Source organism: Corylus avellana, chromosome ca10 (genome assembly GCF_901000735.1).
Source record: "Corylus avellana chromosome ca10, CavTom2PMs-1.0".
NCBI classification, from domain to species: Eukaryota; Viridiplantae; Streptophyta; class Magnoliopsida; order Fagales; family Betulaceae; genus Corylus; species Corylus avellana.
In genome coordinates, this window is record NC_081550.1 from 22,480,515 (window position 1) to 22,505,703 (window position 25,189).

The 25,189-nt window shown below is 35.7% G+C and overlaps 4 protein-coding genes across 8 annotated transcripts; 2 read left to right on the forward strand and 2 right to left on the reverse strand.

Annotated features, from left to right (window-relative positions):
- Nucleotides 1-9,797, forward strand: LOC132163200 (probable LRR receptor-like serine/threonine-protein kinase At1g06840). 4 transcript variants are annotated; one of them, XM_059573401.1, is made up of 21 exons: nt 1-430; nt 661-902; nt 1,327-1,477; nt 2,037-2,108; nt 2,281-2,352; nt 2,580-2,723; nt 2,834-2,905; nt 3,000-3,071; nt 3,246-3,320; nt 4,039-4,107; nt 4,279-4,347; nt 4,521-4,592; nt 4,796-4,882; nt 5,140-5,208; nt 5,397-5,902; nt 6,576-6,734; nt 7,317-7,600; nt 8,161-8,212; nt 8,562-8,815; nt 9,014-9,148; nt 9,246-9,797. In XM_059573401.1, exons 2-21 carry the CDS (start codon nt 791-793, stop codon nt 9,588-9,590), a joined length of 2,871 nt encoding a protein of 956 aa, XP_059429384.1. In that variant the 5' UTR covers nt 1-430; nt 661-790; the 3' UTR covers nt 9,591-9,797. The 4 variants fall into 4 exon arrangements, with proteins under 4 accessions (XP_059429384.1, XP_059429382.1, XP_059429383.1 ...); XM_059573399.1 differs by having other exon boundaries at nt 707-902; XM_059573400.1 differs by having other exon boundaries at nt 1-314; nt 707-902.
- A 666-nt stretch (nt 9,798-10,463) lies between these two features.
- Nucleotides 10,464-13,025, forward strand: LOC132163527 (large ribosomal subunit protein uL16-like). The gene is made up of 4 exons (XM_059573844.1): nt 10,464-10,573; nt 11,417-11,918; nt 12,308-12,389; nt 12,535-13,025. Exons 1-4 carry the CDS (start codon nt 10,564-10,566, stop codon nt 12,601-12,603), a joined length of 663 nt encoding a protein of 220 aa, XP_059429827.1. The 5' UTR covers nt 10,464-10,563; the 3' UTR covers nt 12,604-13,025.
- A 1,127-nt stretch (nt 13,026-14,152) lies between these two features.
- Nucleotides 14,153-18,407, reverse strand: LOC132164206 (putative B3 domain-containing protein At5g58280). 2 transcript variants are annotated; one of them, XM_059574645.1, is made up of 8 exons: nt 18,281-18,407; nt 18,047-18,176; nt 17,548-17,613; nt 17,362-17,457; nt 15,982-16,040; nt 15,740-15,899; nt 15,363-15,569; nt 14,153-14,846 (listed from the first exon to the last, which is right to left on the reverse strand). In XM_059574645.1, the coding sequence occupies exons 2-8, from the start codon at nt 18,119-18,121 to the stop codon at nt 14,442-14,444; spliced, it is 1,068 nt and encodes a 355-aa protein (XP_059430628.1). In that variant the 5' UTR covers nt 18,122-18,176; nt 18,281-18,407; the 3' UTR covers nt 14,153-14,441. The 2 variants fall into 2 exon arrangements, with proteins under 2 accessions (XP_059430628.1, XP_059430627.1); XM_059574644.1 differs by having other exon boundaries at nt 18,047-18,186.
- A 675-nt stretch (nt 18,408-19,082) lies between these two features.
- LOC132163639 (KH domain-containing protein SPIN1-like) lies at nt 19,083-23,737 on the reverse strand. The gene is made up of 7 exons (XM_059574008.1): nt 23,468-23,737; nt 23,257-23,345; nt 22,610-22,761; nt 20,670-20,786; nt 20,346-20,462; nt 20,035-20,178; nt 19,083-19,486 (listed from the first exon to the last, which is right to left on the reverse strand). The coding sequence occupies exons 1-7, from the start codon at nt 23,548-23,550 to the stop codon at nt 19,340-19,342; spliced, it is 849 nt and encodes a 282-aa protein (XP_059429991.1). The 5' UTR covers nt 23,551-23,737; the 3' UTR covers nt 19,083-19,339.
- Between the last annotated feature and the right edge of the window lie 1,452 nt (nt 23,738-25,189).

Here is a 25,189-nt window from a genome sequence, read left to right on the forward strand (position 1 = left end):
GTCAATTTTTGCTGCGGCACTGTAGCTGGAACAGTGCCGTTCCAGCTACAGTGCCGGCCCGGCCTCTTCGCAAACATAGCCAGAAAGTCGACATCGCCATCCGAGAACAACTTCTTTATCAGCTCTAAAATTAGATACAAATGTATTAATATTTTATTTTTTTGTATTTACAGAGCTGTATCCAAAGTTGCTGACGATTCGCTGTGTGATATTTTTGCGCCGTGGCTGAAAAAGATGGCTCTTATCTGCTTTACCCACGAATTCGTGAGCGTTATACACGGAGTCATGCTACGAAAGATACCCCCGTTCACACGGTATTCAATTTCAGACTCTTCTTTCTTGCTTCTACCATTCCAAGTTCATATTCAACCCTTGTGTAAGCTTCGATCGTTCTATTACAATTTCAACTATTCAATGCTTCCCTACTAAGGTACTAAGGATTTCTCCGTTTTTCTCTTTCGTCTCAATCTTAATTTGCATGGTTTGCTCGCTGTTTGGTTGGTTTTTTTTTCTTCTCAAGCTGAATGGGACGAGAATTTTGACGGGTTTTCTTTGTTTTGTTGCCCAGTCGTTGGAGCTTTTTGCTCTACTTAGATTTGAATTCTTTGATCATACATTTTATTTACAAATTGTTATAAGCTACTACTTCTTTTTCTTCAGAGCAATTGAGTTGCTTTGGAATTCAATTGTTATTTCCTGTTATCAGGCCGAGTAGTCGGATACTACAAAAATTCCCAGTTTTGGGTACTCGGAAAAATTTGAGACTTCTGACGCTCTTTGCGTTATTGGGATGTATCATTCAAGAGCTTGCACGTATGGAATATATATTGTTTCATGCTTGTGCTGGTGGTCTTCACTACTTATAGGAGGAGCACAGCATCACTTTACCGACCCTATAGAAGGTGATTTTGATTCAGTTTGCCCCCTTTTTTAATTATCTTTTCATGATTCTCAAGCTTCTTTTGGCAACCATATTCTCGAGGGGATGCTTGTTTAGAGGTCGCACGCAGCACATGGAGGCCTGTGTTATTTATTCATGAATCCTATACCAAGTGATTTTGTGGTAAATTCAAATATTCACTTCCCTCTACTGGGATGTGAATAGTGTTGCATATAGTTGAGCAGTAGCTCTTTTTTGAGTGTATATGCTCAAAATTGGGTCTGCTAACATTGTTGATGTATATTTTTAAATTAACTCTTCTTTCCTTTAATGTGGAAACCTGATACTAGAACTAGAGAAACACAAGGACCAGACCAGCAAAGGTTATGAACTTTTTAAATGTTCATGTTGATGAAATGATGGTTAACATTTGTATTAATTTGCAGTAACGGCATTGCAAGCTATCAAGAGAAGTTTGATAGATCCCTATAAGAATCTGAGTAATTGGAATCAAGGAGATCCATGTACGTCAAATTGGAGAGGGGTTGTGTGCTTCAATACGACATTAGATGATGGATATCTACATGTTCAACAATTGTATGATTTTAACCTTTCTTGATTTTTATTTCTATTGGGTAGAATAATCAGGATGAATAATGTTGCACACCTCCTTTAACTTATAATACCCTTTTCTTTTTGTACCCTTGCATGATGATATGTATAGTATTCCACTTCTATACTGCTCATATTAGTTGTGCCAGGGAACAGACTCCCTTTATTCTGCATTCATTTAAGATTAAAGACATTGGTGGCTATATGCATTTCATTAGGATAAGGTCTGTCAGCCACATGTTTCTGAATTTTGCTAGAAAAGATCACCAACATGTCTTAAATCAATTTGAAAAAATATATATATGACCTTTTCTTTTGTCCAGAATTAATTTGTAATTGCTTTATCATATAATTTATTGCCTACAGACTCAATCATCATCCCATGCCTAGCATTATATTAGGTTTATACTATTCCAAAGTTCAAATATAACGTATAAGACTATCAAGCTTTAATAAAACTGGGTATTAATTGCATGTGGGGTGCTTCCATGAAGAACTCGCATTAGGTGCTTTAATAATTTTTCTATGGACTTCTTTTCTGCAGGCAACTACTAAAAATGAATTTGTCAGGAAGTTTATCACCAGAGCTTGGCCGCTTATCGAATATGACAATATTGTAAGGAAAAGCATACCTGAAAGCTACTTTTTGTGCTGCCAACATCTTTATCTGATTAGAAGTTTTTGGATCCCTCTTTCCTCAATCTTTTGAAACATAGTTATTCTCCTCCCCACATTGGCATTTGGTTTATTCATCCTACTTATATATTTTTCTTTTTACTCCATTATAGGGATTTTATGTGGAACAACATAAGTGGGAGTATACCAAAGGAGATAGGCAATATTACGTCTTTGGAACTCTTGTAAGTTGAACAGCTTTTTTTTGCCGGATAGGTTTGATACTCAGTATCGTTATCACATGAGATACCATTATGAAGTACAAATATGCTACTACTTCATGCATTTTCATTCAAGCTTTTGATTTCTAAGTAATGTAAGCAATAGTACTTTTGTCTGAACTAGTTTACTTTATATGTTTGGCATTGTTCTGAACACTTGGTTTTTTAATATGATATGCCCATGTTTTCAGGCTTGTGAATGGAAACCAATTAACAGGTCCCTTACCTGAAGCGCTCGGTTCTCTCTCAAACTTGGACAGAATACAAATTGACGAGAATCGCATATCAGGATCGATACCTATATCATTTTCAAACTTGAACAAAGCGAAGCACTTGTGAGTGTTTTTTCCGATGCTATATTCTCTAAAATCAGTTCTAAGATTACTAATGCTACTATTTATCTTTTTTGTTTTCTTTTTCTTTTTCTTTTGCACCTTGTGAGCAGTCACATGAACAACAATTCAATTAGTGGGCAAATTCCACCTGAACTATCTAAATTACCAAGACTTGTTCACTTGTAAGTTGATAATTGGTCATATTCATACTTCATACTGAGTTATCTGTCAGTACAATCTGTGAATCAGTGATCATCCTCAATTCTGCACCTACAGCCTTGTTGATAATAACAACTTATCAGGGTACCTTCCACCAGAGTTCTCCAAAATGCCGAATTTACGGATACTGTATGTGTTCTTCTTTCCTATAACCTAAATACATATATGTTTATCACATAAATACTGTTACCCTTATAGTCTTTTTTCTTAGCTTCTCAACTTGAACTAGGTTATGATTTCTAAATTTTACTTAAGTACTTTTTTGTCAACTTTCTTAATGTGTTCAGTATCTTTGTTTTGCAGTCAACTTGATAACAATCACTTTGATGGGACTACAATTCCCTCTTCTTACAGCTACATGTCTAAATTGCTGAAGTTGTAAGTGAATATTATTATCCTCTGTATGGAACTAGGTATTTCAAAAGTAAAGGAAGAGAAGTGTGCCAGCCTTGATATGTAAGGCAGAGGTCTTTATTTAATTTTTGGCCAAATGACAGAGGAGGCTCTTTTTTCTTTTTCTTTCTATCTTTTTCTTCTTTTTTTTTTTTCTTTTTTTTTTCTTTTTTTTTCTGTCTTTTCCTCCTAAACTGCAAAACTAAAACAAAGTGGAAAATACTAAATGAAAATAATATAAGAAAGGCAGAATCGTACTTTGTTGGTAAGAATACATAAGTTACTCACAAAATGAAAATAGTATAAGAAAGGCAGAATGGTACTTTGTTGGTAAGAGTACATAAATTACTCAAAAACATCGATTAAAAAGGAATAGAGATGGGAATGCTACTTAACTTAGATGTCGAGGCTCTTAAGCCAACTAAAGTGGCATGGAGGCATTTGATTGCATTTTTTAAACATCAGGTCCAGTTCTACACAGCAGAAGCTAAGATTTTTTATGATTTATTCTTTGCTGTTTGATATTTCATGTCACTTTGTATAATCTGTGTGAGTTGTACGGAAGCTATATTATCTTAATTAGCTATCACAAACCTTTCATGTTCTTGGAAGCTTTGCTTGCAAGATGGTAACCAAGAAGTATGCATGTTCACATGTTCATGTCAAGATTTATAATATTTATGTTTTGGTTATCTTGTTCCAGGAGCCTTAGGAACTGCAACTTGCAAGGACCTATTCCTGATTTGAGCCAAATACCAAACCTTTATTATCTGTAAGTTGCATTGTTTTTTTTCTTAGTCATGTTATTATAAGATAATGCAGTATAAGCTTTTAAATCAGAAAAATAAATGCACCCAGTTGAATAAAAATTTCTTTTACATTGTCAAAGACATCTCAGTTAGCTACTTGTACTCGGGTTATATTTTACTTTATATAATTTCAGGGATCTCAGTTCAAATCAGCTAAATGGATCCGTACCTCAGTATAGGCTTTCTGAGAAAATCACAACCATGTAAGATTCTCCATCTTTCAAATGACATGTCCTACACATCTTTATCGTTTTTCTTTAAATTTAATTTCCAGATACTACAAAGTATGTTCAAACGCGTCCTTCAGTTTTCAAAGATAATTTACATCAGCAATTACCTCGACTTTGAAAATGAATTGTTTGAACAATATGTTCAGCTATTTATCCAACAACAATCTTACTGGAACGGTTCCTGCCAACTTTTCGGGTCTTCCTCATCTTCAGAAACTGTTAGTAGGCTCCCACTTGCTCTTTCATCATTTTGTGTTCATTTGCATGTTTCAATGTTACAGTAAATCATTTCATGTTTATCTCCAGTTGAGTTCCACTTATCTGAACCATTATATTTTTTAGTTACTAGTTAATATCAGCCAATAAATTAAACTGTTAACAAATTAAATGGCTTTATTTGGTAAATTATTCCCCATTGCAGGTCAGTCGCGAACAATTCATTGATTGGTTCTGTTCTATCCACTATTTGGCAAAATAGGACTTTGAACGGAATGGAAAGCCTTAAAGTGTAAGACTTGAATGAAAATATCAGTGTTCCCTTGGTTAAACTGTCTTTGTCTGGTGGTGTGAGTGGGCATGTGTGCTTTCACACTTCCAAGCATCTTGTTCTTGTGCTGGTACAAGATACGTTGATTCCTTGCTTTCTGATTGCGGCATGCTCTTTGTAAAAGTCAAAGTGTTATAACCTCCTGGGTTAACTTAAGAGGTTTGCAAGGATCTCATACCAGATTTTTTAAGTGATTTTGTGGATCTTTGATATTACAGGGAGTTGCAGAATAACAAGCTTTCCAATATTACCGGCAGCACTAGTGTACCTCCAAATGTGACTGTCTGGTTTGCTTCTATACTGCTTCCCAATTTGTTTCATATAAACTTTATGTATAATGAAATGCATCTTCAAATTAATATGACTTCTTGGCAAAAGAGTATGGATGTACTCCTTTTAGTTTTAATCATGAGGTGTAACAGTCACAGGACATTGATATAATGATCATCTCACCCGTTTGATTGTTTACTTTCAGGCTTCAAGGGAATCCCTTATGCTCAACTACCAATCTGGTCCAGTTTTGTGGATCTGAAAGTGAGGATGAAAATAATAGCCAGAGTTCAACAGATACCACTTCTAATTGTCAATCTCAAGAGTGCCCACCCCCTTATGAATATTTCCCTACATCTCCTGTACCTTGTTTCTGTGCTGCCCCTCTGCTTGTTGGATATCGGTTGAAAAGTCCTGGATTCATAGATTTTCGCCCCTACAGATATGCATTTGAGGACTTCTTGACATCTGCTCTTAAGTTATTTCGTTATCAACTGTACATTGATTCCATTACATGGGAAGAAGGACCTCGACTCAGAATGTACCTGAAAATATTTCCTGTAAATGATGTTAACGAGAATTCTCATATCTTCAATGGGAGTGAGGTTCAGCGAATTATGAACATGTTCATATCATGGAAAATTAATGATCCTGGCGTATTTGGACCTTATGAAGTTCTTAGCTTCACTCTACTTGACATTTATAATGATGGTTTGTCTCAAAACCCTTATTTGATATATTTTGCGAGTGAGCCATGCTGAGGTTGGAATTAATGCTTGTTTACCATTTGAAGAATGTGCAACTTTTTCTCTAATTTATTTGGCCTGTACCTCCAAATCCTTTATACTTAAAAGATAATCTTAGGCATGTGGCATCAATCTCTGTTTTATCGTGGTAGTGTAGTGGTTACTTGTGTTTGTGTTCATATAAAGCTTGCCTATTCTTCTCACTCGGAGTAAAATGTGGTGTGTGTTTGTGAGCGGCACATTTAAGTGGAGGTAACCCCCCACTTCTTTTGTTTGCTTCCCAATCTTGTTGAAGATAGCCCTGATTTGTATGCAGTTCAATGCTTTCCCCATACTGAGAGCTATGTTAAGTGGTATGGCAGATATGGTTGCACTAATGTGATCCAGCACATAAGTGAATAACTGCAGTGCTCAGTTGAGCATGATTCTATGTTTGCTGGATAATTAAGTCATGTTCTATATTGACCAAGAAGGCAGCTTTAAGTTCACACCATATGTCACTCATGGCTTGACCCCCATGCATGGATGAACTATGCTTTGGTCGTATATTACCCTCTTTCGTGTGTTCGTATATGAGGTGGATATTCTTAAGATAGTCGTGATTTTGTTTATGCTCACAGTTCTCACTAATGTCACAGTGATTTCCACCTCTCCAAGGTCTGCTTTAAGCATGGGCGCATTGGCTGGCATAGTATTGGGGGCCATTGCAGGTGCAGTTGCATTGTCTACAGTTGTTTCTCTCCTGATAGTAAGAATGCGGATGAGGAAGTACCATGCAATTTCTAGAAGACGTCATTGTGAGTATCTTATGTCTATGATTTTAGGATGTTTAGGTAGATATTTCATGATTTTTCATTATGCCTATAGTTGTGTCTATTGTACATCCTGATTAGGCCTGTCAATCAGGCTGGCTGATGCTTGTCCAAGCTCACCCCGAGGTAGAAAGGCTCAGCCTGGCCCAAAATTGTCACTTTCGGCCAAGTTTGATTGGCTGTTAGTGGAAAAATTATTGAGAGATGAGACACTTCAATGAAAAGAGTTGCATATTAGCTCAAACCATCTCTAAGTTGAAGAACAACCAGTTCACCACTATGTTAACAATGCAGTTGACTCCAAATCATAAAAAAATATTTTTTAAAAGAATCCGTGTTAATCAGCTTCATCTCAGGCTATAACATGCTTATTGATTTTTTGTGTGCGTTGTCATCATGTCTGTATTTAGACTTGTATTTGAAATATCAGAAATTTTGGAATTGTGAATGGAAATATATATGCATAATTGTTTCGATTATTTTAAATCCAGTGGGCACAGTCTCTTTATATGAAGCGTCTATCATTATGCTTTAATTATTAACATTGAACCTGTATTTAATATACAGCATCCAAGGCCTTCATGAAAATTGATGGTGTGAAGGCTTTCACTTTTAGAGAAATGGCTATGGCTACAGAAAAATTTTACAGCTCCACTGAGATTGGCCAGGGAGGGTATGGAAAGGTTTATAAAGGCATTCTAGCTGATGGTACAGTTGTTGCCATAAAACGTGCACAAGAGGGATCCTTACAGGGTGAAAATGAGTTCTTAACAGAGATAGAACTGTTGTCAAGATTACATCACAGAAACCTCGTGTCTTTAATTGGATATTGTGATGAAGGCGGTGAACAGGTGCTTTTTCTTATCCTAACTGAATATATGTGAAAATAAAATAAATACAAGGCTGGATTATCTATCAATCTTGTTGCTGAATCCTTGAGGACATGCTCAGGGGAAAGAAAAAAAAAAAAAAAAAACAAATAATGCATGAGGAGACTATTCCTTTTAACTTAGGAAATTGCTGCAGTAAAAACCAGAGATAATGAGAGCTATAATAATAAAAAAAAATAAAATAAAAAAAAAAAAAAAAAAAAAAGAAGAAAGATTTAAAACATCATATAAATCTTTGAGGTTACAGAGAGGTTACACAGGTGCTGGTTTGTTAATAATGGAAAAGTAAATAGTTCTTCATTAGTTGAGGAATATTTGATTAAAAAAATGCATAAAAGTCTCCTTTCAATGAACTTGGGAGAATACAGTTCTTCCTTCATTTTTCATGAGTAGTATTTTTTTCTCCTGCAAAATTGTTACACTTTGAAGATAAGGCCTAGTTTTTCTTGATCTTTGTTGCTGAATACTTGTTGAAATTTTTGTTTGGGAAAAGCTTCAATTGAGTATTGTTGTGCATGCAGATGTTGGTCTATGAGTTTATGTCAAATGGTTCTCTAAGGGATCACCTTTCTGGTACACCTTATATTCGTCCTTTAAGTTTTCCTTTTATTGATCTCACTACATTTTTTTTTCTGTACTTTAAGGTATCACCTTTCTGGTACACCTTATATTCATCCCTTTAAGTTTTCCTTTTATTGATCTCACTAATTATTATTTTAAAAAAAAAAAAAAAAAATTCTGAGTGTTCATCATTGCATATGAATGCAAGTGAAAATTGTAATCTATAATTTTCAACAGTATGGTTTCTCTCTCTCTCTCGTCTTTTTTTCTTTTCAAGGAGCTGAACAGAATAATTTGTCTTTTCAAATTCTTTACTACGTTCAAATGAGCTTATTGGTGGTTCACGTATGTAATAATACAGCCTCCAAGTCTAAAGAACCTCTTAGTTTTGCTATGAGATTGAGAATTGCCCTGGGATCAGCTAAGGGCATCCTCTACCTGCATACGGAAGCTAACCCTCCAATATTTCACCGGGATATCAAGGCCAGCAACATATTATTGGACTCTAACTATACGGCAAAAGTTGCCGATTTTGGACTTTCGCGACTTGCCCCAATTCCAGATATCAAAGGGACTGTGCCTGCTCATATATCCACAATTGTGAAAGGGACTCCAGTAAGACTCTTATAGTTGATGTTTGCCAAAAAGAATCAGAACTTCACAAGTTTCAACTTTAAGTTTATATTTGTATTTTTTATATTTTAGAAATATGTGAAATAAAACTCAAACTGGATGAAATAGACATAAAATGTCCCAAGAGATATAATTGATGTCTATTTCTTTATCCTCCCATTTTTTGTATTAACTTTGCAGGGTTACCTTGATCCGGAGTATTTCTTAACTCATAAACTCACGAACAAAAGTGATGTTTATAGTCTCGGTGTGGTATTTCTAGAACTCCTAACTGGGATGCGGCCAATCACACATGGCAAAAACATTGTTAGAGAGGTAAAACTTTATAGATCTGTTTATAGTATTTTTTATTTTTTTATTTTATACTTTTAGTGAACGAATTTTAATTTGCTATAGTTTTTATCCATTTCAGGTCAACGTCACATATCAATCTGGTAAGATCTTTTCGGTTATTGATGAGAGGATGAGATCTTGTCCTTCTGAATGTTTGGTGATATTCGCAACTTTGGCCCTCAAGTGTTGCCAAGATGTGACAGATGCACGACCTTCAATGGCAGAGGTGGTCCGTGAACTTGAACGTATATGCCTTATGATGCCTGAGTCCGGCATTAGAATAGCAGACCCCATGGGAGTTGATGCTGAAAAAACAGTGACTCCACCGTCATCATCCTCTACATTGAAGAATTCTGATATGTGGTCAGATGTATCCGGAAGCAACCTTGTTAGTGGGGACATTTCAAGCATCACGCCTAGATAGAAAACTTGGTTTTTGATTTTGTTTAATTTGTAGTCTCACACTCTTTCTTTTTTACAATTTGTTTTGGGAAAGTTATAGTTAGAACAGTAGATGGTATGATAATGTTGCTACATAAACTGACATTGTAAAGTAAACAGAGTTATTGATAGTAAAATACAATTAACAGGATATATAATTTTACTGCTCAAAAGTTTATGGTGTCTGATTTGACACAAAAGGGTCCTGAACCTACTACTCTATGGCGAAAAAGATTTGGTTGAAGCACTAGTTTTGAAATTTAGCTTCATATACACATTGGAAATGATGGGCAGTGATTCTTTTCTACAATGCAATCTTGTTGTGAAGGGGATATACAGATTTGATCAGTTGTACATTTGCTTAGGGATGCGGAACTATAATTCCTTATGTAATACTATAATTATTGATCAACGACTAAAAAAATTAATATTTAAGACCCTCAAATCACACGCTAACATATCAAAAAGTTATAAAATAATTATAATTTTAGCATTTTTCTTCTCACAATTTTTTTATAACTTGTTAACTCGGGTTAGCATTTGATTGGATTGGAGTCACGATAGCCACAAAAAAAATTATCACTCTCTAATCACGTATTTACACGTATGTTGTAAAATAATTATAAGTCTAAGCATTTTTTATGCACAAAAGCAGCATTTAACCAAAATAGTTATATTATATAGGAAAAGAAAAATTAAAAGAAGAAGAGCCGGGTCCAAGAAGGTAACCAAAGTCGTGTAAGATTTTGTGGGCTGGGCAGGCTATTAATTATGGATTGGACCATGACGAAGGTGGGCTAACGGCCTGACGCACTCGCACACGTATTACTGTATTAGGGTTCATTTTGGTACCACCGCGTACTCTATATATAGAGCGCTACTCCTCTTTGCCTCATCTTATTTTTTTAGGGGTCTTCGGGTTTGCAGCTGCGAAGGAAGCCAGAAATTCGCACGCAATGGGGAGGAGTACGTTTCTCTCTCTCTCTCTCTATCTTTGGAAAGATCTGTGTATTTGCATCATTTATATTATGTTTTTGACTCGAACAATGTTTCGTTAAGCTTTAATTCTATTTGTTCTTTCACTTATGGAGATGCTTGGTTGTTACCGATGTTCGTTGCGATTTGATGAAGCCATCTGAATTGATGAATTTTTTAATTGCTTTTAGATTTTGTTGATTGGCTGTGAAAGAATTTACATGGTTTCACGAGGTCTAAGTTTTAGAGATAGATGAAGAATGGGCATTTTTGTGTGTAGTTTTCTCAGGACTTTAAAAGATAAATTTTATTGAAAATCAACACCGGATTGTAGATTCATTTCTGCTGGGTCCTGTTTCTTTGTCTCTTCTCCCGGAAGTTATTTACGAGGGTAATATCTTTGTTGTAATGAAAAAATAAAAATAAAAATCTACTGAAGTAGAAGTTATCCATGGATTGCTTATAGCAGGACAGGACCTGTTCTCTGCTGTTTGTGATTCCCACCCTTAGGATCTGTACTTCGTAAGATGATTGGATTTATGTGATGTGGTTTTGGCTTCTGCTCTTTGTACTGCTTTCTACTCTGATTCTCGTTTTTATTATTATTTTTTTCTCAATTCTTGTTTCACTTATTTCACAGTTCAATATGCTTTTTGCATGAAATTTTAAAATTATCTTGAATTGTTATATTTTTTAATTTTTCATAGAATTATTGTCATGCTTTCAAATCTGATTAGTTATAGAGTTTCAAACTGTTTCTAGGAGATTGTTTTTGGCAAGTTAATAGGTGTTGCTGTTTCCCTGTTTTGTTATTAATGTCTTTTTCTCTTGCAGGACCTGCCAGGTGTTATCGTCAGATTAAGAACAAACCATACCCGAAATCACGGTATTGCCGTGGTGTACCTGACCCCAAGATCAGGATTTATGATGTAGGAATGAAAAAGAAAGGAGTGGATGAGTTTCCTTTCTGTGTTCATTTGGTGTCATGGGAAAAAGAGAATGTTTCAAGTGAAGCTCTTGAGGCTGCACGTATTGCTTGCAACAAATATATGACCAAATTTGCTGGGAAAGATGCTTTCCATTTGCGAGTCAGGGTGCACCCTTTCCATGTCTTGCGTATTAACAAGATGCTTTCATGTGCTGGAGCTGATAGGCTTCAGACTGGGATGAGGGGTGCTTTTGGGAAACCACTGGGCACTTGCGCGAGGGTGAGCATTGGCCAAGTTCTTCTATCTGTTCGCTGCAAGGACAGTAACAGCCATCATGCTCAGGAGGCCCTACGCCGTGCAAAATTTAAGTTTCCGGGCCGTCAGAAGATCATTGTCAGCAGGAAATGGTATGTGAACATATTTTTGAATTGTCATTATTAAAGTGTCTTTATGGGTCCTTAAGGACTTGTGCAATTATTTCAATTTGATCACTATCATATGTTTTATAGGATGTATTTTACAGTTCTAGATTTTTTTTGTTCACTTATACAATGTGGTTTTTCTTTTGATCAAGCCTTTATTGGTGATCGGGAAAGGCCTGTTCCTAGGTGATGTAGTTAAATACGTTTTATTTTAATGTCATATACTGTCACGAGTCTCTCTTGGTTTGGTAATATAAAATTTCTATGCAAGTAGATGGTCGCTCTCTGACATCAGATAGCTTAATCAAACACCCACTTTGGCGCCTTAGAACTCCACAGTTATACCTTATTTGTTATATGGTGGTATTTTTCAGGGGGTTCACAAAGTTCAGCAGAACTGATTATCTGAGGTTCAAAGCAGAGAATCGAATTGTGCCAGATGGTGTCAATGCCAAGGTTTGTCTTTGCTTATGATACTGCATCAATTTTTTTGGTTGAAAATGTGGTGACCGAGTTTTGGTAAACTTGATTTTCAAAAATGTTATTTTCGATATTTGTAAATGTCATGGTATTCAAACCAAGGGGTTTTTCAATCTTGCAGCTTCTTGGATGCCATGGACCTTTGGCAAGGCGTCAACCTGGAAGAGCATTTTTGGATGCTATTGCATAAGGATATATTTGGATTATTCTATTCTATTCTATTCTCCGCATTTGAGTTTTCTTAGTCAGATTAAAAGGTGGGGTTTTCCCTGAGTCGCCTATGTTATTGGGGGGCTATGAAGCCCTTTACTTCTCGTAACTCACTCCATTCATTGAAAGTAAATTGGCTACTTAGGGGCCTTTATAGCTTTTTAGTCGGTTGCCGGACCACCATTAGTTGGAGGCCATATTGATGGGAGAAAAGGCAACTAGTTTCGTCGACTATAAAAGCTATACTGTTTTATCACTTACCTTAAGTGCCTCTTTGCTTTTGTAATGGATCAGTTAAATGTTTTTTCAAGATGTTTGGTGGATTTTCAAGTTTTGTTTAATGTTTGGAACAATATGGTCTTGAGCCGCATTGAAATTATGTTAGTTTCTTATTTCGCTAAAGCCTTATAATACTATGCTCAATCTTTAAATAATCTTCTCTGATTTAGAATATGAATTTCCATCTACGGGTTAGGCTCGAAGCTACTTCTCGTTTGGAGCTTGTTACTAATGAATTGATTTTTTTAAGTAAAAATCTATTAAATTGATTTACAATATCACATTAGCAAAAGACGCTTCTGCACCCGTTACTTTCTCATTATCATCTCCCCTCCCCGTACCTTCTTATTCTTTCCTTTCTTTCCCATCGTCTGTGGGAAGGACCCTGACCCTTTCCGCTACCTAGTTTAGTCCTTCTGTTTGTCGTTTTCTGTTCCATGTACTCATATAAAAAATAAAATATAAGTAGCATCAACAATACAAATAAAAATGTGATGGGAAGCATTTCTCATTTTGATGGGACTCGCAGCTTAAGATCCCAACTATTTCGAGAGTTATTTTGGAGGCAAGTAAGATGTGCCGGGCCTTGACTTTTTCCTAGAGGAAGCAAGACTCAAGAGTTGTTGGTATAATCCAAATTAGCGTGGGTGTTTTTTTAAATTCAGATCCCGAAAACATGATTATATATATTATCAAGTAGACAAAAATTAGTCTAAATTGGAAAATTCAAATTAAAAGTATAGTGGAATTCAAGTTAAATAAGAAATCAAATGGAAGATCATAAAAATATATTCAAACAATCAGGAAATAAAATAGACAAACAAGACAAATCATATAGTGTTACCAAAAAAAAAAAAAAAAAAAACAGACAAATCATATAGATGTAACACATTCGCGATTTGTTGAATGGAATGGTAAATAATGCATAGTTTGGAGGAGTCTTCTAAAGCTTCGAAGATTCCAGGAATTTCTATTTCTAGAGAGCAGCTCGTCCAACCTCCAAAGTGCTGAAGTGAACCTTAAGATATAATGCCCGGATCAAATTGACACCAATATATCTCCTATTTTAAATCGCATGACAAAAATTGACCCTTCACATGCCTCTATAGAAAGTAGGGCTACTATTTTAAATCACTCCTAGTTGAGGAGAAAAAATAAGGAAATTCTGCTCCAGCATTGAGCCCTAGAAGCAGACACATGATCCATTATCGATGTCTTTGAAAAAATTAATTGCAATATAAATTCGTATATACCATCATCCATGAAATTTCATTCAGTATGCTAAGAACATGATTCCATCAATATTAGCATTAGTTGTCAACTTTTACTAGGCAAACTGTCAACTCGAGCCTTAGGGGATTCTGGCATAAGGCCTAAATGTTCACAACAGTCAAAAATCAGAGAGCATGATGGCTGTCATATTACTAGGCAAAAGAACAGCCAACTTTTCTTTTTGTTGACAGTTTAATCCCCTAACCAATTAAAAGTTCTGAATTTTGCATACCAGAAGAAAATGGTGAAGCCTCTTTTCACCCTCTCCTAAAATGCTTTCTTTCTAAAAAGCTTTGGAGCAGGTCTATTTCTAGGTTTCTGAGAAGCACACCTATCACTATTCTCGACTATTTCCACCTTTAATTCACTAGTACCAACTGATTTACCTTTCTTTTGAAATCTTTGAGAAACCATTCCATTCGTCTTAGTTGGGTTTTCATCTCGGGATTTGTCTTCACTATTTGTTTCACTCTTTGGCTGAAGCTTTTGAGGACTTTCCAAATCATCACTTGCATGTACTGCAGCTTTCCTCGACTTTTGTTTCTGATTTGGTTGCGATTCAAGCTTCAAGCCTGCCTTTGATGTTGTTTTAGCAGCATTAATTTCTTCTTTGTCCTCATAATCCTCACTTTTCTCTTGAATGGAAAGTGGAAATGCTTTAATTATGTATATCTGCAGTAGTTTTCCACATATTTTATTATTTAGTCTCTAAAATAAACGATATAATAATAAAAAATTACGCACTGATATAGCCTCTACACAAACTAAAATGGGGCATGCCGACTATGAACATACTTCGCTCGAAAACTTCAAGGCTAAAGCCAGCCAGATGCTGAACAAAACTTTTAGGTGAGTCAAGATGCCAAGATGGCAACCATGAAATGGGAGCAATTAAGTTCTAATATACATATGCATACACTCCATGCATATTATAATGCAGACATGCGTACAAAGAAAACATTTGGGACCAGACAAGTGATTGAATCAACCTAAGTATATGATATGGAAAGAAAAAGAATTTAAGTCATAAACCAGATACTAAAAAAGCACAAAATCATGCTGAAATTTCAGAATGAATACTACCTTATCAGTGTATTGTAGAGCTGCCTAAATACATAAATCAGGTCATGATTGTAAAATACATCCATGTCCCCTTACAAGATTAACATCACTAGTTTTGAGGGCTACCTTAAATCTTGTTGGCTCAGTCAACTCAAACACCAGTGCATCACCATCGTCCAACTTATGGTCCAATGCAAAAGCTCTCCATCCCCCACTAAGCCCAGCTCTTTTACCAATGTATGTTGCCGGGAATTCCACGCTATCTTCATCCTCTAATACCATATCCAACAATGTTTTCGGAAGATGATCCTCACAGAATGTAGAAGGAAGGCCCTAATCATAAAGAAAAAATGTACAGTTCAACCATACATCCACTGAACTAGCTAGAAGCTATCACATCAGCAGCAAAAGGACCCCCTTTCTTTGCATATAAATGAGATAAGAGCATAGTTAAGATATGAAGACAAAAAGCTAGAATGAAGATTTCCTCCATTGAAACATACCAACCAAAAACAACTATAAACATGAGACCGAACCATCGATTTGATAAAAGATGGATTTCCAGACTTAAGATTGCTTTGGAGCTCTGCTGCAGCCTCAAAAGCACGTTCTCTTTCTTTTTGAGAAGCTTCTCTGACTTCATCTAGTGGCCTTGCAAGATAGCTGAAATCCCCCAAAGTTACTACCAACATTTTTAATGGAATGTAGAAAAGTAAGATGAGTTCCACAAAATAATGAAATCCACCTTCCCCAAGAGTTTGACGGCCTTGACCTCTTCCGAAAAGTTGGAAGACCTACGTCAATCTGAAATGGAAACAAAAAGAACCTTTTTCTTGCTCATACGTCATGTTAGATTAGCACATACAAAAATCCATTAGCGTAAGAGAAAAAGAAGAAAAAAGAATTACAAGACAAGTGGGTGCAGTGCAACCAATCATTATGATGTGACATAAAGCCCATTACCATGTCTGATGTTTCCCGATAGAGTGCTATTGCTTAAACGCTAGGAAAAATATTGACGTAATGGATAACCGGAGGAAGCAGAATATCATTGTGTTTGATTGATGTTATACATTATAGAATTTCATAACAAAGTAAAGAGATGAGAAAGCATAGAAAGAAAGACACAAATTTAGCCTATAGCCTACATCCACAAGTTAAAGCTTTAAAGGTTACATATTTTCTTCATATTTGATTTCAGTACAAGGCTCTATTTATAAAGCTTTACATGTGATTTGAATAATTTCAAATACAAACAAATCTCATAAATTAAGGTAACTAAATCTCTTAATTTTTTTTTTTTGATAAGTAATGATGATATAAAAGAGCGCAAAGGGGTGCAACCCATATATACGGGAAGTATAAACAGAGAGCGCCTAGGAGGGAGAGAAATAAAAAAGAAAATCAGAGAAACTAATTACTAAAGGATCTAGCCAAGCGGAACTAAATCTCTTAATTTAGGATAATCAAATCATCATTTATCATAAATGAACTCTATCCTTATTATATATACAAGAAGAGTGGTTTATCGATCACCTTCTTCTTCATTATAAAGTAGCAAGAGATTTATGGACCTTACTATTTAACTTGTTTGTGTTGATGTTGGGAAGGACAAGTGGAGGTTGTGACATTTTGAAAGTTTGGAGGTTGGCCCTTTTATATTTAATGTGGTGGCTTTGGAGTAGAATACACGAAGCTTTAAAGATACAAACTTCAGTGGTAGAGCCAAAAAAATATATATTGAACTCCCTTTACACATGGATAGCAGTACATAACAGTTTTTTTGTTCTTTTCATTCTTTGTTCTTTTTATCTTTTATGTACTGCTATCCATTCTTTCTATCTTTTTCATTCTTTGTTCTATTTCTGCTGAACATGAAATTCTCAAATATACTCAATGTGTGTTAGAGCACCCCTATGCGCTTTAAATGAGATGAAATTACTTTAAAAAAAAAAAAAGGAAAAAAAAAAGAAAAGAGTGCTTTTGTTGAACAGAGACAAATTGAAGCGTTTTGTAATACTAATCATTAAGTTGTAAAACCAAATTGCACCTGCTATTCTTTCTTCCATCAAGTGTCTTTGACGTGACTCTAGATCACAAGCGAATTAAAGACATCATTACTTACATCATCACGATATGAAGGGACTGGGTTACGTGCACGGGAAGAACGTCTTGGTTCCGATACACAGGTGGTCTTCAATCTGGGCTTTGGAGGACGTTGCTGCACCATACAAAGTGACAGAGCCAGCCAATGATAAATGAACAAGATTCAATTGCATATGACTGAAAGAGAAAAAATAATCAGGTTTACCTGTGACTTCTTCTCAGAACTTGGTAGTTCAGCCAAATTTTTTGAGATCTTCAAAATTCCCAAATCCTTAAGAACAAAAGGAAATAAATAAAGTGATTTATTATTATTTTTTTTTTTGGATGAATGAAAGTTTTATAACAACCAACCAAAGAAAGTACACACTCCAGCAGCCAAGCTGGAACACAAAGCAATCAGGCTACAAAGGCAAAAAGCCATTACAAATCTTTTTAAAAAAATAGCAAACAGAAAAGCCACGAAACTAATTCTCGCTAAACAACACCATAACAACATACAACTCGCAAAACAGCAGAATACAACCAAATCAGCAACTACAAGACTACCAAACCTTTTGCAAAAATAAAGTGATTTCTTGTTCTATTTACTGATATTTGAGAGCTATATTTTCAGTAATGATTAGTGGTAGAAGCGTGAACGCATCAAAAGAAAATTAAAAACCGAGGGAAGAAAGTGACGGAAATGAAAGTTGGTAAAGAAAAACCTCAAACTTCTTTTTGTTGAGTTCAACTTGTTGATTGCGCGCTGCTTCGTAGGTGTTGGAGATGCAAGTAGCCATGTTTGGTAGCGATCGAGGGTTGAGAAAAACCGGACCTTTTGGACAAATCTGCTGCCTTTGGAATCCTTGGGAATCATATACAAAGAGCAAATATTGCTAATTTACGAGAAAATCTATCCAACTACATTCAAAATATAAACAAATTCGAAGAAGACTCACCTGGAACCCTCGATCGACCCAGCAAAGGAAGAGACTCTGAGAGAGATCAGAGAGGGCCGGCTCAGCTCTTTGCCTCTCAAGCAAAAAGGCGCCCGTTTGAATTTTCGAATACAGCTTTATTCTCTCTTGTTTATTTTCTCCTACAACGACACCGTTTAAATTTTAAGACATTTTTCCTTTTTCTTTCTTGATATTACAGACTTGGCAAAATCAGCTCATTTCTTTCAGGCAAGTCGGGCCCTCTTGTAAAAATTCCATCCATTAATAAACAAATTAAATAGTTACCCACACGCGCGCGCACAAACACACACATATATATATATATATATATATATATATATGCAGATAATAAGGATGGATAGATTCAGATAATAAGGATGGATAGATTTTGAGGGTTTTTTTAAAATATATTTATGTTAATTTTTATATTATATTTTTATTTAAAATCTATTTTTCTCTTTTTTATTTAATTTTTGATAATTTGAGAGAGAGTGTGGTTAAATTTTAATTTTTAAATTTATGCGTGTGGGAAATTTTAGACTTCCCACACACAATTACACAAAACCAATCGTCATATAGAAAGAAAAGAGGCCTAGTGGGCACAGTCTATAGACTATTTTTTTTAAAACATGTCATTGCTTATGCACATCCACACTAGTATATGTAAGGGTGGAATTCCTGCTTACCATTTTCTCTGCAAAATGGTCTAAAGTTCACTGAACCTGTTTTTTATTTTCTTTTTTCTTTTTTATTTATTTATTTATTTATTTTGGCTATATATATATATATATATATATATATATATTCAAGACTTGTCAAATATAAACCGGTCAACGTTAAAGTTATACATTACAAGTGCAAACAACCCCCAAGACAAAAGCTGAAAGAATTTCTCTTTCCCATCTCCCCTGTTAAAGATTATGTTACTGAAAAATACACCCATCTTAACGCTTCAGAGATATCAGCAGACAGCAAAGGTTCTTTGTGCCATACAGAAGTGAGACACAACAAGGGCCATGAATCGAGAAGAATAGGAGGGAGGTTAAACTAAATAATTCACTATTGACCAGTTTTGGCCCGTTTCATTCCACTGGAGGTGAAAGGAGAGATGCTACCACTCAGTTGAGGGCTCTCTTCTCTAAAATTAGAATTTAGCACAGCCAGTTCCCTCAATTGTTGGGTCTTATAGAAATCCTGTGATTCATCCTGCATGTGAAAAATGGACAAAAGTCTTAGTGTATAATAATAATAATGACATTATAATCATGTAAGTGCAAAATTTTTTGAAAATGACACTTTCACACATACGATGCTGGAGCAAGTATTATTCCCTTATTTTGCCAGAACATGCTAAAAGAGCATTCTGCTATGTTGGAGGAAGAAAAGTGTACATTGATTTAGTGTGAGATATTGTAACAGAACAAGTAAAGACGCAATTGAAGAGTGAAACCAAATATATAGGGAAGAGAATCTATTATGGTTGTAGTATTCCAAACGGCAGTAATTCCTAAGTTCAACTATCCTGAATTGCATTCTGAACGTGATGAAGAAAAGTAAAAAACATCTTAGAACAATGCTGAGAATGCCAAAGTAAAAATGTTCATTTGTCTTTTTGATCTCTGTCACCCTATACTATTGCATGGACCAGGTGCAAATTATTATACCACAGGTTTGTTATGAAAAAAGTAACATTGCTATCATTTTTTTTTTTTTTTTTGAACACTCCAAAGAAGGAATAAGCTAGGAGATTATACCACAGGTTTGAGAAGTTCTTCTAAAATATCTTGTGCTTGTCTCAACCGTATATCAATTACATTGGGAGGTAATTCAGCCTCAATTAAAATGTGCAGTGGATCATTCAGATGCTCAAAACCTGGTCTTCCCCTTAACGACTCCTCCTTGAGGGTAGAAAAGCAAAGAAGAAGAGTTATGAAAGAGCCATGGAAAGATAGATGGTGGAATGAATATGGAAATGGTAAAGGATTAAATTAGCCACTCCACCTAGCTAGAATTAAGGCTGTACTGAGTTAACTTGCAAAAGTATGTTGTAAGAGAAAAATAATACCTTGTCTGGGTCTTTTATTGAACCTTTTCCTCGAATAAACACACGGCAACCTGTAAAAGCTTCCACCCGCTTTAGTGAATTGCCTCTAGGGCCCAGCAGCCGGCCAACAAAGTTGAACTGAAACATGTAGAGGTTTACACCCACCCCAGGGGGGAGAGATGGGGGAGTAATTTTAGTACCCTTTGACCTTACAAATATGTAAGAAACGTCCAGAGAACATATATACACACATTTTCTCAATTTTCAAAGAGTTCCAAAATACAAATCTAGGAATTCAGATATCAATATGACATTATGCACTTAAACATTGCACACATTGCTTACATTCGGATAGCTATCCGCAGGAATGTCCAAGCGCAAAACTCTCTTTACAATATAGGAACTTGGGCTTGCTGGTGCTGCTTGCCAACCCATATTCATCCCTTGTAGTCCTCCTACTCTCTGTTACATCATGAACCTAACCTCTTAGTACCGTAATAAGAACGACACTAACTGATTTCAGAAAAGGAAGAAAAGAAAGGAAAAATAAAAGAGGATATTAATATTTAAAGAAGCAGAGAAATAAAGTCGAGTGATTAACAGTACATTAAATTGAGACAGAGAGAACAGTTAATTTAACATTTATGTGGTAGTTAATGGGTGTAGACACAGGCAATAGGCCAAAAAAAACCTTAATCATCTTACAAAGATAGAAATTGATAATAATCTTTTGCCACCTATGAAGGAATTTGATGACATATGTTGCCCAAGGATATTATGGAACACCATACATCTTGATTCAAGTCCGATGAGGAGTTCAACTCTTCAAGGTCCCTAGGATGCTATTGGACATTTCAGAGATTTAATACTGTCCTTTCCTTCTTGTTATATTATACATGGCCATGTTCAAGTACCAACTAGGTTCACAGATTCTTAAACACTGCTGCTTGCAACAATTAATGGTCCCCAGCACAAGACTAGCTTCTGATAAGCAGCTTCCCATATATTGGGCTCTATGAAATTTGTCTTCACAACCCCCTTAATACCTACAAAAAATATGGAACATTCACCATCTGGTATGCTAAAATGGACTGTTATGTGCTCCCGTAGCAACTATGATATTTCAAGGAAATAGAAAATAACGGTAGGATATTTCAAGGAACCCTAAACCTCCTAAGAAAGGTTAAATGTCTGACAAAATAATTCCTTTCTGATTTATTATTTTTGAACTCCTCATCTTAAAAAGACTTACAGCCATTTAAAACTAATCTTACTTCACTACTACCTCTGCCAACTTGTATGTTATCTTGGAGATAACTTAATTGATCATATGCATCATGATAAGGAATAAGAATAACTAATTATCTAATTAACTTAAACTCTGGCCATCCACGTGATACTACTCATCCGATCGTCATGCTCATCCACTCCCCATCCTCAGGTTAAGGATGATCTCTAACATGGATACAGCATCACAACAAAAGACACAGCTTAAGGTATTGTTATTTGTGCGAGAAATCCAGCTTCATTTTTTATTATAATTTAATTTAGGAATTAGTGCGTATGACACCAACGAAAGCCTGAATGCAACCAATGCCAAGTACAAATCTAATCACTTCTTACCATATTTCAGGGCAGATTCTATCCACTTCCTCACTAACTTTTATAAGAAGATGTCAAGCAAAACAGAGGGAGTTAGACGGAATACTAATATTTCGGCTATATATGCAACATGGGAGGCATCCATGTCACAACTAATGTTGAACTATTGGAAATTAGTCAGATCTGACCCTGTGAGCTTGCTGCAGTGATTAAATGGGGCAAAAACCACATATTCTTGAATTGCCAAACAAAAATATTACTGATAATTTTGAGCTAACTGATGATTCACTAGCAAAAGATGGCACTTGTATGGACCAGAAATCAAACATTGTTGAACTGCCAAAGAATAAGTTGATGTTGGAAAGCAGAAACATCAAGCCAACTGGCCTCTTGAACATGAGTAATCCAATTTACAATTAACACATCTGGCCCAAATCAAGAAGTGCACCACATTAACATTTTTGGCTAAACTTGGTCAAGGATAAATAGGATAATACCCTTTATATTGTTTTCCTTTTGTATTCCAAGCATGGCGTGTTTCGAAAAGTGGGATAATAAATTACATAGGGATATACATATTTGGTCCTATATTATTGTGGAATAGAATAAGAATGTAAGAACTGGCGACTGGAGTGGCAAACTGAAGGTACTACACAGAGATGGACAGAATTGCAAATACTCACTTCGTGTGGCAGGCCATTCCAACCACTGGAACCGGTTCCTCTAGAATTTTGCATTATATCAAATGAAGCCATAGGGCTAGGGCTTCCATGCTGCACTCTGTTGAAGTCGCCAAATCCATGATTGGGGATCATTCCAGAAATCCTTAATATCTCTGTCATATAATAGAGCACAGAAATTAAAGATTTTGCTTTCCAATATGTAGAATACAAATCACGAAATGGGAAGTGGAACTATTTCCCTAACAATGGTCATAAGATTATACCAGACAATAGCACACAATAAATGGAGTGGGATGGTAATAGAAAAGGAAAGAACATAGTCATAACATTCAAGTTGACTCAAGCTGCCAAATATAACAATCAAACTGCGGTAGACATCACATTTCCATTTTAAATATGTGGTAGACAACATTAGCAAACAGGACTTGCACGGTTGGTCTCCATCTCTAAAGAAAAAAACATATTGCTTTTCTTTTCCTTTCTCTTGTTCGCCTTAAAAGAATTTTACCGGTCTGTTGGTCCCTCTTATATAAAGATGTTTATTGCTAGGAATTTTATCAAGTATTAAAGAACCATCCTAGAATGATTACGTAAAAACCAATTTGAAGTAGGAAAATAGAAGAATAGTATAGATCCGAAAAACCAACCTTGATTCAAGAGTCGGCTACAGATAGGAAGGACTTGCATGAAGGGTCCAAGTTTTTGGTGCTCTGCTAACAACTCTGCCAAGTATTGACTGGAAAAGAGGAAGATGGTATATAATAAAACAAACAAAACACCCAGAGATTAACAGAGAAACTATTGGAAGGTGGACATGAAAGTGAAATTTCTTATCAAGTTGTGGAATTGAGTGCTTGCCTGTCGACATCCGGGTTGCTTCTTATACGTGGAGATAGAGTTCTGGCGGGCGAGAAACTTTGAGCGTATAAACCACCTGACATGAATTTTACCAAGAATATACGCACACAACAAACCTAAAAAAAGAAACCTTTGCTTGGAGAGAGGAGAAAGAAAGCAAAAGCTGGGGGAGGTGCAGCAACTCCAAAGGCCTGTCTGGGGAAGCAAACCAAAACCACCCTGAGATAGTAAATGGTGGGGAAGAAGAGACGGAGTACAATAAAGACTAAAAAAAAAATGCTCCTTTTATTTGTGGGGTTTTAAATAGGGAGGCTTTTAACTTTTTAACTTTATGTTGGGATGAATGCGGTAGAAAGTTTTCACAGGTGTTTTGTGTGAGACAGAGACAGAGGTGAGCCGAAGAAGGAAAGGTGAGCCAAGCCAAGCAGGCGACAGCTAAAGGCAGAGGGCTTTCTCATTAAGGTTGCTGTAAGATTTAAGATTTGACACCTTGACGCTGACGGCAACCGCTCCAATATCAAATAATTGTACAGTTACCCGGCAGAGCGCGTGAAGACACGCACTCAATCATGATATAAGATATGCTAATAAGGCCATGCAATGTGGGGTCTTTAATGCTTCTCCAACCACATCACATCAAGCATGTGATTGGAATTTAGAAATGAGTCGCTTCACGCTCCCCGGCGGGTGCTTGAAGGGAGGAGGAAGGGAGGCTCCCATCTCCGGCTCCCATCAGCTCGTCCATTTCCGAATGCGAAAGGTCAAAACGACTGCGTAGTCCACTGGCAGCGGATCTAGAAAACTTTTGGTCTCAAAAATTTTAGCCTAAACCATGTATTTTGTTTGGTATTTTTAAGCCTTAAATTTGTACTCTTTTATCTTTAAGTGTCATTGGAATTAATATATACCGGATGCGTTTGAACCCTTTTATGTTTGTTATCTGGCGAATAGAAAGGATTGGAGCAACCAACAAAATCCCCATTTTTATATTATAATATAGAAGTTTAACTTGAAATTAAGGAATTATGATTGATGAATTTGACTCATTTAATTAAACATGTCAAATTATAATTGATTTATACAATTTTATATCTATATTTTGCTACGAATTAAATTCAACACATGAACATGAATTACAACCCTTAACTTATATCTAAGCTCTGTTTGGTAAGGAGGATAAAACATTGAGACTGTTCAAAAGGTAAAGACAAGAAAAGTAGGTGGAAAGACAAGATTAACACTCACATCCAGCTAGCCTAATGACAATTAAAATGCTAAAATGGAACTAAGAGTCTAAGACGCTCTGCATCCAAGTCTCCAAATTGTAGAAGAGAAAGAAATATTTGGTGAAGGTGAAAAAAGGATACGTTCTCTATTATTATTATTATTTTCTTTTTTTTTATCTTATAAGGATTTTTACTTCTTTATAGGAACCCTTGGAATCTCGCTGCCTGCAAACCGAGAAGACAGTGGAGAGGGTGTTAACAAACAATCACAAAACAGCCACGTTTCCTAGAGACGAATAATATTTAAAGTAAATAGTCAAAATTGATAACTAAATATAAAGTAGAATAAAAAAAAAAAAAAAAAGCTAAAATAAATATTAATAATAATAATAATAATAATTCTTTTCGTAAATTTGCTGAGATCCTCGTAGTATTTTTCTATCACGTACGGTTGTTTGACGAGGATGATAGAAAAGGGAAATGGTAGAAAGATTGT